Consider the following 15,218-nt stretch of genomic DNA (forward strand, 5'->3'; position numbering starts at 1 on the left):
ATCTTGTCTTCCATCGAGTTGCTCCAACACTCTCTGCCGAAAATCAACCGGAGTGCTTCTGAGCCATCCCTGCATCGGGCGGCCCACACCGAGGACATCAATGCCTGCACGTTGACCACGTCCCCTAGACTGCCTGTCTTCTAGCTGACTTCGCACCTGCACTCAGGCCACCAGGGGAGGAAGGGAAGTCAGCAGGCACCACATTTCTGCTCCCTTTCTATGGGGACAGAGCTTGTTTCAGAGAAGCTGCTGCTAAGGACCTTCTAGACTACTCACAGGGCCTTAACTTCATGTTGCCTTCTTTTCTACCCTTTCTGGCCCTGGGAGAAGGAAGCCATTCGCAATGCTGGTCTGTCCTGCTCCCTCCCTGCATCCCCCACGCTCAAGAGCTGAGCCTTCTCCAGATGCACCAGTGGCTGCTGAAGGCAATACATGATCTGGGGCCCCAGCTATTGGTTAAATGAGTATTTTTAGGGCAAGAAAAAGCACTTGGAGGGGAAATGAAGGTAGGCAAACCAGCCCTGACGTGGGGACATGTGGATTTAGGAAATCAGCTCCTACGAGGAATGCTTATCACAGGAAGGACTTTTCTTCAGAGATAGTGGTGTGGCGCCAAACAGGTAGTTTTGCACATAATGCACCAAACAGCCCAGGACTGTCGAGACCGTGGCCGCCTGAAGGAGCCTGCTTTGGTACTATGGAACTTGACTTTGGGGACACTTCCTTTTCTTGGAGGTCTCCCGTGCATTGAGATGGTTTTCCAGAAGAGGCACTCGGCCTGCCCCTCCCAGTCTCCGCCCTCTCAGGGAGCAGTCTTCCATCATGCTGAATTTATTAGTCTTCCAGGAGCTGCCCCTATGGGGTGGGGCCGCCAGGCCAGCCTTGTCTTTCTACAGTCGCATCATGTGTATACAAGAAAGCCAGGAATACAGGTTTTCTTGATGATTTGGGGTTTAATTTTGTTTTTATTGCGCCTGACAACAATACAGTTATCCAATGGTTCCTCAATTATGTTATTTTAATAAAATAAATTAAATGTAGGTTTAATGGCTGTTTCCTCCTTTTAAAGTAATACTGAGCTCACACTTGCACTCTGCATTTGTTCATCCCTTTTGGAGCAGAACTCAAGCAGCAGGAAATGGGCCCAGAGCCTCCCCTGGGAATGAATTTAATTCCGCTTTTGTCTATGCTCGTTGTCACCCTTCACCAAAGAGTTAACTATAAAAATTACACAAAAAGCACTCTAAACTCAGTAAGAGTAGACCTTTTTCTACCCACATTTTTAATGCATTTTATAAAATATTTGGTATCTATAGCTGTTTATAAAAATAGGTAATTCAGGCTTGGAGTGAGTTTGTTCTGATTCACAAAGTTATGCTCCTTCATTTACAATCACAACTGGTGACAGAATACTTGTGCTGACTTCTCTTCAAGACCGCTGCTGGGTCAGAACCAGAAACTTTCTTGGGTGCTGTTAATTTTTTACAAAATTTCGACTGAAAGCTAGGCTTTACTGATGAGACTAGATGGCTTGGTGGGAGGCCACGTGTAACAGCACGTGTGCACTGAGCTGGCAGTATGATTACCCCTGGGGCGCCAGCCCACGCCTGAGCGCTGGGGACATAATTCCCTGGAGGCATGTGGTCTAGGCTTCCTCCAGTCTGTTCTGCCACCCCTACCTTCTGCTACTTCAAGAGCCCCCCCCCCACGCCCCCCCCCCCTTCCTTACAGGGAAAAAGGTTTATACTTTGTTTCCTGAACACATGGCAACAAGACTCCTGCTCTGATTTGGGACACTGAAGAGCCCTAAATAAAGTTTTATGCTAAGGTGTGCAGTGCCCACTTTGTTTCTTGAAAAGCTTTGTATAAATCAAGTTTTTGCCCACACCCTATTTAAGTACACTAGGGAAATGCACTACAGAGGAGTCCTTTATAGGGCTGAAGAATCCTTTGGTAAGAAAAATGCATCTGCTGCTTTAAGGGCAGCTGCAAGTTGATTGTTTCTAGGGAGCTAAAGCTCAGGAGGACAGGAGCCAGGTGTGTCTTACAAGCAATCAATCAAAACTCAGGCTGGCTGGTTAGCTGGTCCCCCCGAGGAGCTTGAGGTGCAACTAAGTTATTAACTATAAAGGTAGTGATTCCATATACTCGTTAGGTTATTTTATATCCTTCACTCTTCCCACAGCTGTAAGAATGGAGAGTGGATGAGACGCAGGTTAAGTACAACCCCACTCAAATCCCAGTGACACAGCACCTTGGGCTACAGTAAAGGAAGCTCTTCACACCCTAAACTTAGGGAGGGCTTGGCCGGCAGAGCCGAAGACACAAGGGCCACCATCTGCTCCTCAGGGTTCTGATGACTCCACTCCAGACAGGTGCATGAAGAGGTCCCCAAGCTCTGTCACGTCAACATCTTCAGTGTTGGGGACATGCTGGCTTTCTCGGTTCTCAATGAAATCCCAGAGCCGCACTGAATTAAAGAACTGCAAAAAGAGCAGACATGCCTGGTTAGTGCTAAAGGCAACATGACGGCTGGGTAGCTTATTTTTATTTTGCTTCCCATTCGCTGCTGCCAAAGCTATGAGCAGTGCCCGCAGGTAAGCCTCTGATTAGAGATGGCCAAGTCCTTACCCTCACAGTGCCTTCGGAGCTGAGCTGTTTGCGAGGTTTCTCTGGCTCTGCTAGCCGCCCATCAGGGTAGGCGTGGCGGTAGAGGCATCTGCTTCCAAATGGGCAGGTCCCCTTGCCCTGCTCAAAGTATTTACAAGCCTTTTTTCTGAAAAGCAGAAAAAAATCAAGGATGGTGGGAGAATCTGGGGTCCAGATGAATCACTGCCTTCCTCCATCGCTGCCAGAGCTGGGACAGCGTCACGTTACAGGTGGGGCACTGAGGCTCAGAGAGGTTAGGATGCTGATTTCCAAGCTGGATGATACTCCCACTCTGACAAACGGCCTCACACAGCATTGAACGTGTGGGGATTCTGCTGTGTTTCGAGCCTGCAGTGCTCCCAAGGCCTTCGGGGGAATGTGGGCCTGACTGCTCCTCTGGGCCAGCTGTCTGGGTTCCTTGCCTCAGCTCAAAGTCCCAACAGGAGCTCCACCCAGGAAAATTTCCCTTCCTCCACGCCAGCAATGATGTCAAGGTGACCACGGGAAGCCTTGACTTAGGAGTCACAGGGAAAGCAGTGAATTTTAGCAGCTGCCTAAAGTTACAAGTCTCATTCCAATTTTCCTTGGTCCCCACCCTCCAGAGCAGAGCTTCTTAACTCTATATGCTATGGACTCCTCCTCAGAACAGTATTGTCAAATGCATAAAATAAAACACATAGATCTAAAACTAGTTAGCAAAAAGTTAAATTTTTTCCCCTTTGAATTCTACCCACAGATCCTTAAGAAGGCCTGCTCCTAAGGAAACTCATAATCAAATAGAAAATTCCCATTCCTTTCTTGCTCACATAGAATTTGGCTTATGCATTCATAAATGATCCCAAGTTGAAGAGGAAGAGACGCCCAAGAACCCAGAGGGCCGTCTGCGAGTACTGAGGAAGGGGAAGTTGCAGAAGACAAGGGGGATGGCAGAGACCCTATGGTGAAGGTCTCTGAGAGAGAGCTTGTCGTTAGTGCCATCCAGTCGATTCCGACTCCGAGTGACCCTGTGGATAGCAGTGGAACCCTGCCTGGTCTTTTTTGTGCCATCCTCTCACCTTCCCGCGCTCTATCAGACAATGCTCCGCTGCTATTCACAGGGTTTTCATGGCCAGCTTTTTCTGAAGTGGGTGGCCAGGTCCTTCCTCCTAGTCTGTCTTAGTCTGGAAGCTCCAGTGAAACCTGTCCACCATGGGTGACCCTGCTATTTGAAATACCAGTGGCACAGCTTTCAGCATCACAGCAACACGCAGCCACCTCAGTATGACAACCGACAGATGGGTGGTATGGTTCCCTGACTGGGAAACGAACCCAGGCCTCAGCAGTAAGAGCATCAAATCTTAACCACTAGACCACCGGGGCTGGCTGAGACAGACCCTGGAGCGGCGCAAAGAAAAGCTCCCTGACAGCTGTCCACAGAGGGAAGGAGCCTCCCTGCTTGCCTGGGTGCCTACTCTCCCAGGTCTGACTCAAGCACAGGCAACTGAAGAGTGGACCCGAGCAGAGGTGTGTGGACCAGATACCTTCCAAGGCCCCCGTGCCCCTGAGGTGGTGAACAGATTGTCAAATGATCACTCAAGTGGTGAGTTCTTACCAGTCTGCTGGACACTGGCTTTAATAAACTCATCAGGTTCAAAAACTTATCCTCTAGTCCCTACTCTCAAAATAATGTTCTTTTTCTCCCCCCAGGCTTATCTGGTCACCAAGAACAAAGTCTCCCTCAACCCCTTATTTGTTCTCAGCTCTCACATCCAATTGTCACTTCTGCTTACACAGCACCTCCCAAATCGACCTCTTAGTTCCCACATTGTCGAAGCCGTTAGGGGCACCATCCTCTGCTGCCTGCCTGCCACAGTTGTTTCTTAAGTGGCCTCCCTTCCACCAGGTTCTAACCTCTTCCCACGACCACAGAGGAGCTTCCCTAAACAGTGTGTCACTTGTTACCCTGTTCTTAAAGACCACCGTCAGGCTGGGGACTCAAGACTCCCTTAGACTTGACTCCAGTCTGTCTTTGTCCCTGTAGCTCCCACCATATCCTTCTATATACCACTTTCAACCCGAAGGACCACTCCCACTGCTCCCCAAACACAAAATTTGAACCATTCTGCACCCATGTCATTCCATAGGCTATTCATGCTTCATGACTCAGGGTCCCCATACTGCTTTTCCTGACACTTCCCAGTGGATCTGAGTGCTCTCTTTGTTGTGCGATCTGGCTTGGTTTTCTCATGAAGAATTTATCACCAGAAAACCTGTACCATAATTGTCTTTTTGCAATTTCCCATGAAATTATCTTACTAATCTCTCTTCTATATTGCCTGTTGGTGCTTAGCTTGAAGGTGCCTGGCCCGTAGTGGGTGCTGAGTAAATGTCTGTGGAATGCGTAAAAACACCACCAGTGGAAACCAAGGCCAGAAAGACCCAAAAGCAATGACCTGAGAATTTTCGGACAACTCCAGCAGACCTGCCGTCTACAGGCTGCACCCCTCTCCCTTGTCACTCCTGCCCTCTGGTGGACACACAATAACACCACATGAGGAAAAAAATGGTAAAGCAGGAAAACATCAAGCCTTCAGTAATTGATATGCAACTTAAAGGAACCATTTAAAAAGGTAACATATAGTTCTACTTTTAGTATGGTCAAGTAATTTTACAGGACCCAACCTCCCTGCAGATAACTAGAAATACAAATATTTTTAAAAGACTGGAAGGCACTGAAGAATGAACAAAAGCAGGATTCTTTGAGATTAGACACTTGGGAAGAGTGGAATGGCAAGAGGTGAGTTATCTTTTTTAGAAAAAATAGGTTTTAGCCTTGAGCAGACCCAAGGCAGGTGTCTATGTAGGGTGGCTAAAACTCCAGCAGAAAATCCAGTCTTTCTGGCCTAAAGAATGAAGAGACAGACTTGGAGGAAATCAGCCATTAGAAAGTGAGGAAGCGATCCCACAAAGCTGAGAGGGAGCACTCTAAATACCAGGTATTAACTCCACCCACACCTCTGACCAACCTCTGACCCACAAAGGGCTCAAGGCAACTCAGCTAGGTATAAAAGAATCGAACTAAGATTTGAACTGCTGCCCAAGAGTGTGAATCTAAACAATTTACCTGCCTATTCCAACAAAAACATCAATGCTTTATAGATGAATCTAACAGAATCCAGAATCCTCTATAAGGTAACATTTACGATGTCTAGGTTACAATCCAAAATGACTCAACATATGAAGAAATCAGGAAAACGTGACCATTCTTGAGAGAAAAGACAATCAACAAAGACCAACTTCAAGATGACAAAGATTTCAAAGCAGCTGCTATAAATGTGTTCACGATGAACAAAGAGGGAAAAAGATTGAAGAAAATGAACAGCCCAAGACCTGTGGGACAATATAAAAAAATCTATCCCCTGTAATTAGAGTCCCAGGAGAAGAAGAAACTGGGTATAAAAAATATTTGATGAAACAATGGCCAAAATTTTCCTAAATTTGGTGAATGACATAAACTTACAGATTCAGAGAAAACCAAGCAGTAAAATATGAAGAAAACCACTCCTAAGCAAAATATCAAACTGCTGAAAACAGGTATATAGAGAAAATCTTGAAAGCAACATTAGAAAAATGATGTATTTCAATTTAAATTATTACTGACTTCTTATTAGAAACTACAGAGGCCAGATTATACTGGAACAACATTTGCAAAATTCCAAAAGAAAAGCTGCAGGATACAAAATCAATATAGAAAAATCAGTCACCTTTCTATGTACTAACAACAAACTAACAGAAAGAGAAATTAAGAAAACAATCTCATTTACAAATACATGAAAAAGAACAAAATCCCTAGGAATAAATTTAACCGAGGAGGTGAAAGACCTATACACTGGAAACTATAAGACATTGTTGAGAGAGGCTGCAGAAGACACAAATAAGTGAAAAGATATTTTTATGCTCATGATTGGAAGAATTAATACTGTTAAAATGTCAATACCACCCAAAGCAATCTATAGACTCAATGCAATCTCTATCAAAATTCCAATGGCATTTTTCACAGAAATAGAGAAAACAACCCTAAAATTTGTATGAAACCACAAAAGACCCTGAATAGCCAAAGCAATCATGAAAAAGAAGAACAACGCTGGAGGCATCACACTCTCTGATTTCAAACTATATTACAAGGCTATAGTAATCAAAACAGCATGGTGCTGGCATAATAACAAATGCGTGGATCAATGGAACAGAGAGCCCAGAAACAAACAAACCCATGCATGTATGGTCAATTAATTTACGACAAAAAAGCCAAGAATATACAATGGGGAAAGGATAGTCTCTTTAACAAATGGTGTTGGGAAAACTGGACCCCTATCTTACACCATACACAAAAATCAACTCAAAATGGATTAAAGACTTGAATGTAAGACCTAAACCATAAAACTCCTAGAAGAAAACACAGGCGATAAGCTCCTTCATATGGGTCTTGGCAATGATTTTTTTGGATTTGACACCAAAAGTAAAAAAAAACAAGTGGGACTACATCAAACTAAAAAGTTTCTGCACAGCAAAAGAAACCATCAACAAAATGAAAAGGCAACCTTTCGAATGGGAGAAAATATCTTCAAATCCCTCATGGGGGGGGGGTCAATATCCAAAATATATAAAGAACTCAAACAACTCAATAGTAAAAAACATATAATACGATTTAAAAATGGGCACAGGATCTCAACAGACATTTTTCCAAAGAAGACATACAAATGGCCAACAGGTACATGAAAAGGTGCTCAACATGACTAATCATCATGGAAATGCAAGTCAAAATCACAGTGAGATATCACCTCACACCTGTTGGAAGAGACATCTGCACCCCCATGTTCAAAGCAGCATTATTCACAATAGCCAAGATATGGAAACAACCTACGTAACTGTCAGCAGCTGAATGGATACAGAAGATGTGGCCTATATACACAATGGACTATTATTCAGCCATGAGAAAGAATAAAATCCAGCTATTTGTGACAACATGGATAAACCCTGAGGACATTATGCTAAGCGAGATAAGCCAGACAGAGAAGACAAACACTGCATGGTACCACTTATATGTGGAATCCAAAAAAAAGTCAAACTCATAAAAATAGAGAGTAGAAAGGTGGCTGCCAGGGGCTAGAGTGGGGGAAATAGGGAGAGGTGGTGAAAGATGAATAAGGACCTACCATACGACTCGGTGCCTATGGTTGATACACTGTATCGTATAAATGAAATCTGCTCAGAGCAGAACTGAAATGTTCTCATAAAGAAAGATAAATATGTGAGGTGATGCATGTGTTAATGAACTAGCCGGGGGAATCCTTTCACAATGTACATGTGTATCAAATCACCATGATGTATACTTTACATATCTTAAAATTTAATTTGTCGACTATAACTCAGTAAAGCTGAAATTTAAGAAAATTTCTATTATGACCTTGTGGGGTTCTAATGTATATAAATATAATGCATATGCTTTATATCTGTAATGCAAAAGACGGTAATGAGGAAGTAATGCATATTACATAAGGCTGCAGGCATATCAATTCTGACAGTAAAAAATAAGAGTACATTGTAATCCCAAGAAAAACTATTTTAAAAAAAACAGAGAAGAGGCCGACCCAGTGGCATAGTGGTTGAGTTCATGCTCTCTGCTTTGGCAGCCTGGGGTTCACAGGTTCAGATCCCCAGCATGGACCTAGCACCGTTTGTCAAGCTGCTCTGTGGTGGCACCCCACATAAAACAGCAAGATTGGCACAGACGTTAGCTCAGCAACGATCTTCCTTACAAAAAAACAAAAAACAGGTAAGCTAAAAAGCTTTAAGTTAAAATGGAATTCTAAAAAGTATTCAAAATAGCCAATAGCTGGAAACAGCACAGGTATCCATCAACAGAAGAACAGATCAACTGTGGTAAACAGGCAGCCCTTGCTTTGCACGATTCTAATCTGCATAAATTTCAGTTACCGGTCTGAATGTTTGTATCCCCCTAAAATTCATATGGTGAAATCCTAATGCCCAATGTGATGGAAGTAGGAGGTGGGGCCTTTGGGGTGATTAAGTCATGAGAGTGGAACCCTCATGAATGGGACTAGTGTTCTTATGAACAAAGACCCGAGAGCTCACTTGCACCTTCCACCTTCCGTGTGAGGACGCAGTGAGAAGGCTATGAACCAGGCTACGACCCAGGAAGTGGGCCCTCGCCAGAACCTGACCATGCTGACACCTTGATCTTGGACTTCCCAAGCTTCAGAAATGTGAAAAATCCATTTCTGTTGTTTATAAGCCACCCAGTCTGTGGCACTGTTACAGCAGCCAGAATGGACTGAGACACCAGGTACAGGGAGTTGAATAGTGGCCCCCAAAAGACAGGTCCAAATCCTAAGCCCTGGGACCTGCGAATGTACCTTTATTTGGAAAAAAGGTCTGCTGATGTAGTTAAGGATCTAGAGATGAGACTAATCCAGATGGGATCATCCTGGATTAATGGGGGAGTCGTAAAACTAATGTCACCTGTCTTACAAAATGCAAAAGGGGGAGAAAGACCCAGGGGAGAAGACAAAGGCAGAAATTAGAATTCTGCTGCCACCAGCCAAGGCACCCCAAGAATCCCCGGTAGCCTCCAGAAGCCAGGAGAGACACAGGACAGATTCTTCCTCAGAGCCTCCAGGAGGAACCAACCCTGCCCATACCTTGATTTTAGATTTCCAGCCTCCAGAACTGAGAGAGAATAAAATTCTGCTGTTTCAAATCACCCAGTTCGTGGTTATCTGTTACAGGAGCCTTAGGAAACTAACCACCCATGGTTTAGTTAAATAACGCTTGTCCTCCACCACCACGGTTCAAATTTCAGTGACCACAGAACGTTAACTGTGAGTAACTGCATAAAGTACAAACTTGGCTGTCAGCTCTTCAGTCCAATCGCTACATAAATAACAAGCACGCACCATGGTCAGCACCCAGTCACGTAACTTGCTTCCAAATTCCGTCGGAGACGGGTCACCGTACCTCTGTCACTCAGTTTACAGACAGAAGCAAAATGTGTAGCTGTGTTGCCTCCTTGTTTCCCAGTGATAAACCCTCAAGACATTTTACAAAAACAGATAGTTGAAAGAGGAAAGTGGCCAACAAAGATGGAAGTGCAGCAAAGAAATCAAAAGTGGTAAGACTTTTAGAAGTGAAATTTGAATCCTTAGCGCCTCCTCCCTCACACCTGTCCCATATTCAACGCATCAGCAGATCAATCAGCAATTCTTCTAAGCAGATCCAGAATCCGACCACTTCTTACCGCCTCCTCTACTTTGGTCCATGCCACTGTCGTATCTTGCCTGCATTATTGCAATAGCCTAACTGGCCTCCTCTTTCAATATATTCTCAATGGCTCAGCCACAGTGATCCTTTCAGAATATCAATCAGATCATGTCACTCCTCTGATCAAAACCCTATGACGGCTGCCCATCTCATCCAGAATAAAAAGCCTAATCCAACCAACGACCTGCAAAGCCCTATCCAATTTGTGGCCCCGCCACCGCCCTGGTCTCCAGTATCCTCCCCAACTTGCTCCTCTCATCCAGCTACTCCTTGCTGTTCTTCAAACAAGGCAGACATGCTCCAGCCTCAGAGTCTGCAGTGACTATTTCTTCCATCCCGAATGTTCTCCTCATTCACATCATGATGGCTCGCTGCCTCACCTCCTCTAGGTCTTGGCTCAGACGTCGCCTCACAGAGCCATTCTTTGGTCTCCCGCACTAAAAGTGCACCCCCCACTTCCTGTCTCCCATTCCCAGGCTTGCTTCACTCCTTAGCGCTGATCACCATCTAATACATATTTTCCTAGTTATCTTGTTTCTTATTATTCTAATTTATTTTCCTTCACTAGAAGGTGAGCTGTGTGAGGGCTGAGATTTTTGTTTGATTTGTTTAGCGCTGTATCCCCAGCAACTAGAAAAGACCTATCATATAGATCTTCAATCAATACTTGTTGAATGAATGAATAATCCCAGATGACAAGTTGACCGTAGCACCTGAAACAGATTTCTAGGGGATACTGCTCAGTTTAAAAACTAAAGAAGTCCACCCACCACGGCCTTGCTCACCTCTGTATATCCAAAGAGTGCATGGTGCCTGAGAGAAGGAGGAGACCCTGAATGGCCTCAGGCCCCCACGACCACATTCTTGAGAGGGAAGGGGGAAGCGGCAATGGTAAAGGCTGAAACGAGATCCTGGCAGGCACCAGGATCACACCTGAACTCAAAGCACTTACCCCATTCCCTGTTTGAAAGCTTCAATCAACTCGTTCTTTTTATTCTGATCTTCCACCCAATACACACTTGGAATTACAAACTCTGATATCACACGGCACTCTGGACAAGATCTGAAATAAGAATCAGGTTAGTAAGGGAGAGAGTAAGTTACAAATCCTGTCTACATTCCATAACTAATCCTTTGCTCCAACGTATGACCACTCCAGGTATTTCCTATCCAAAAATTGCAAAAGGTACAATCACAATCATCTAAGAACCTTGTTTACTATTAAAAATGCATTCTTCTCGGGGCTGGCCCCGTGGCCGAGTGGTTAAGTTCACATGCTCCGCTGAAGGCGGCCCAGTGTTTCGTTGGTTCGAATCCTGGGCGTGGACATGGCACTGCTCATCAAAAGCCACGCTGAGGCGGCGTCCCACATGCCACCACTAGAAGGACCCACAACGAAGAATATACAACTATGTACCAGGGGGCTTTGGGGAGAAAAAGGAAAAAAATAAAATCTTGAAAAAAAAAAAAAAAGTGTTCTTCTCAACAATAAAAAGAAAACCCAATTTTAAAATGAGCAAAGAATTGAGTAGGCATTTCTCCAAAATGGCCAATAAGCACAGGAAAAGGTGCTCAATATCATTAGTTATCGGGGAAATGGAAATCAAAACAACAATAAAGGTATCATTTCACAACTACTAGGATGGCTAACATGAGAAAGACAATAGGGGCCAGCCCAGTGGCACAGTGGTTAAGTTCGCACATTCCACTCCAGTGGCCCGGGGTTTGGTGGTTTGAATCTGGGGTGCAGACATGGCACTGTTTGTCAAGCCATGCTGTGGTAGGCATCCCACATATAAAGTAGAGGAAGATGGGCACAGATGTTAGCTCAGGGCCAGTCTTCCTCAGCAAAAAGAGGGAGATTGGCCGTAGATGTTAGCTCAGGGCTAATCTTCCTCAAAAAAAAAAAAAAAAAAAGAAAGAAAGAAAAGAGAAATAAAGACAGTAACAAGTATTGACAAGGATGTGGAGAAATTGGAATTCTCATATGTTACTGGTGGGACTGTAAAGTGGTTCAGCCACTTCAGAAAACAGTCTGGCAGTTTCTTAAAATGTTAAACATAGAGGTTCCAAATGACCAAGCAATTCCACCCCTAGATATCCACCCAAGAGAAATGAAAACATATGTCCATACAAAAACTTGTGCACAAATGTTCATAGCAGCTTTATTCATAATAACCCCAAAGAGGGAACAACCCAAATGCCCATCAACTGATGAATGGGTAAATAAGATGTGTTATATCTATACAGAGCAATATTATTCAGTCATAAGAAGGAATGAAGTACTGGGACATATCACAACCTGAGTGAACTCTGAAAACATTATGCTGAGTGAAAGAAGCCAGACACAAAAGGTCATATATTGTATGATTCCATTTAGAGGAAATGTCCAGAAGAGGCAAGTCTGTGGAGACACAGAGTACACTAGTGGTTGCCAGGAGCTGGAAGGAGGGAAGAACAGGCAGTGACTGCAAATGGAACTTTCTTTTTGGGATGATAAAAATGTTCTAAAATTAGCTTGTAGTTATGGTTGCACAACTGAAAAACACCGAATTATACATTTTTATCTCAATAAAGTTATTTTACCACACAAATGTGTGACTTTAGGCAAGTTACTGACCTCACCGTACCTCAGTTTCTTTATCTGTAAAACGAGAATGATGACCATAGGGTCTCTGAGAGAATTGAGTTAAAGTGTGTGTAGAGTTTCTTAAAGTACATAGCGTGCAGTAACTTCTCAATATGAGTTAGCTCTTCCCCTGTCCAACTGTAGAATTTAAGAGTCCTGTATTGTTACATGTCAATTATATCTCAATAAAGCTGGGGAAAAAAAGAATCCTGTGTTGGCTCATGGAACACACTCCACGTATCAGACATTATATGAAATGAGTTACATGCATTATTCCATTTAATCTTCAAATAATTCTACTTTACAGATGGAAGAAAAAATGAAGCTTAAAAAGGTCAACAGGCACTAGGCCTAAGGGCAGACCACTAGTAACTAACTACTCGTGCTGGAGTCAAATAGGCCAGTTTCATTAACACCATCTCACACAGATGCTCCCTGCTGAGTGTCTCCCAACACCCTGAAAGCTTGGCCAGCACTGTTACCCAAACCTTTAAATGAAAAGGCACTTGAGCCCAGGACAGCTGCGTGATGTGCCCAAGTTCCTGCAGCCAGGAGCCAGAACGCACCACTTATCTTTGCACCGAAACACCTCTGGAGGACAGGGGAAGACTTCAGAGTGGATGGGAGAAGGCCCCAAATCAAACTTTCTCCCCAGCTCCCACAGCCAAGACTCCTCGCCGTACTTACTTAATGATTGGGTTCTCAAACTGCTTGGCACACCTCCACTGTCGGATGCAGGACAAGCAGTACGTGTGATTGCAGTTGGAGAGAATCCCAAATCTCCTCTCAGAAGCAGATGCCTTCTCGAGGATCACTTCCATACAGATACTGCACACCTTGTCCTGACTCGCCTGGAAGGCAAAGGCCTTTTCCATCTCGTGTTCAAATGTTGACATGCAGATCTGAAGCACAGAGAGGGAGGAGGGAAACCTTCTTAGGTTCTGAGCCACTGGGGAGGGGCGAGAGCACAGGAGCAGCTGCCAGCCACACTGCCACAACCAAGATCAAGAAGGAATATGGACCACGGCTGTTTCAGGCAGGGCCCAGCAGTCCCTGGACTCAGGACACAAGCTCTCTCAGATCACAGAAAGGACTTCAAACCATCACCAGCCCAGCCCCTTGCTTTCCTAGTACAATATAGTCACCTCCAATTTAGAGCCAAGACCACAGAAGTCCAAAAAGGTTAGAGACCACTGTGGAGTCAGGGAGTTCACAAGGACTGGGACCCTGGTCTCCTGGCTCCACTGGCCACCGCCTTTCCCCCCTCTAAACCACACCAGTATCAGAAATACTGAATAACCCTGAACCTGAAACATCAGGCTGGCAGTCCAGAGTCAGAGGGAAGCAGCAGCCCTTCTCCCCAAGAGAACAAGTTATGTAATGAATGCATTCACCCAGGAAGCAGGTGCTGAACACCTCCCACGTGCAGCACCGTATATCAGGCGTTCAAGTTAGTGTAAAGGATATGAAGACCTTGGCTCTGCCCCTGAGAGCTCATGGTGACAGACATGAGATAAACCAAAACGCACAGCACAAAGACCTCTCCACACCAGGGTAAAGAGGAAAGCTCCAATTTTGTGCTCCCCTGAACAGCCCCTGGGAGGACAATCGAGAGTGGCAGACTCAGCCTCCACAGCACAACCGCCTCCTCCTCACAGCTCTAACACTGCAGTGTGCGCTCCGCCCTCTCTCTCTTACCTGTCTTCAGAACCCTGCACCAAGCACAGAGCCTAGCGTGAGGCAGTGCCTCCACAAACACTGGGACCTACGAACTTGAACAGTCCCGGCCAACTTGGCTGCTCAGAGACTATGATCTGGGCTCCTCAAATTCTCCAGAACTCAGTCTGGCTGGATCCCAACCACAATGATACGCAAACCTAGGGAGGGAGGACGCGTGTGTGAACGTGTGAGAAAGAGACAGATAACACACACACACACAAGCACCATGCTCCTGAGCTAGATTTGTTCTCTGAACTTTGCACTGCTTTATGTTTCCAGTGCCTCCTTTTTCTTTATTCTAAATAGTTAAAAATTGGCAAAATGACAACAGGAGGAAGGACTTGAAAATAGGGCATAAATATGCCAGGTACACAATGCAGGTGTTATTGGCAGAAAGGTGCTTGCAGAAATACCAACAATTTTGCCACTTAGTGCATTGCAAATATCTTAACACGAGTTCACGTAAAGGCTTGCGACTTTACCTTCTCATGAGCTCTCCTTTGCTCTGGGTCGAAGGGGTGCAGGACTTGTAACCTACAAATTTCACACACTTCCCCATGCAGGTAGACACAAGCATCCCCAAATCGGCACTCCCCGGCAGCCGCATAGGGGCACAGCTGCTGCTCAGTGCTGTAGGAGCTGCTGGCTTCTAAGTCATCAAGGCCACTCCGAATTGCATCTAGGTAGGAATGCGGCTTCATCTCTGGGCCATTCTGGGGGTCACTGCAGCCTCCTGGATTACTCACCACACTGGGGCAAGTCTTTTCTTCAGCCATGCCAGAGAGATCTTAAGACAAAACACACAGCACACACACAAATGGAAACTGGCCCAACCTTTCTCATAAGCAGTTAGTCAAAACCTAATAAAGTAAGCAACACTGACCTCAAGAACTTCACTCTTGGG

The 15,218-nt window shown here is 44.9% G+C and overlaps 2 protein-coding genes across 8 annotated transcripts in view; one reads left to right on the forward strand and one right to left on the reverse strand.

Annotated features, from left to right (window-relative positions):
- The window catches only part of RAF1 (Raf-1 proto-oncogene, serine/threonine kinase), a 65,987-nt gene extending 64,947 nt beyond the window's left edge, over positions 1-1,040 (forward strand). For all 6 annotated transcript variants that reach the window (XM_014838399.3, XM_070493804.1, XM_070493807.1 and 3 more), the window contains one exon: positions 1-1,040. In XM_014838399.3, coding sequence (XP_014693885.3) covers positions 1-144 — 144 coding nt within the window. In that variant the 3' untranslated portion in view covers positions 145-1,040.
- MKRN2 (makorin ring finger protein 2) overlaps positions 934-15,218 on the reverse strand; it is a 27,492-nt gene continuing 13,207 nt past the window's right edge. For both annotated transcript variants that reach the window (XM_070493809.1, XM_014838406.3), the window contains exons 4-8: positions 14,797-15,101; positions 13,283-13,497; positions 10,919-11,029; positions 2,632-2,776; positions 934-2,483 (exon numbers count right to left, since the gene is read on the reverse strand). In XM_070493809.1, coding sequence (XP_070349910.1) covers positions 2,346-2,483; positions 2,632-2,776; positions 10,919-11,029; positions 13,283-13,497; positions 14,797-15,101 — 914 coding nt within the window. In that variant the 3' untranslated portion in view covers positions 934-2,345. The remainder of the gene's footprint in view (positions 2,484-2,631; positions 2,777-10,918; positions 11,030-13,282; positions 13,498-14,796; positions 15,102-15,218) is intronic.

The sequence above is a fragment of the Equus asinus genome, chromosome 21 (assembly GCF_041296235.1).
Source record: "Equus asinus isolate D_3611 breed Donkey chromosome 21, EquAss-T2T_v2, whole genome shotgun sequence".
In the NCBI taxonomy this organism is placed as follows: domain Eukaryota; kingdom Metazoa; phylum Chordata; class Mammalia; order Perissodactyla; family Equidae; genus Equus; species Equus asinus.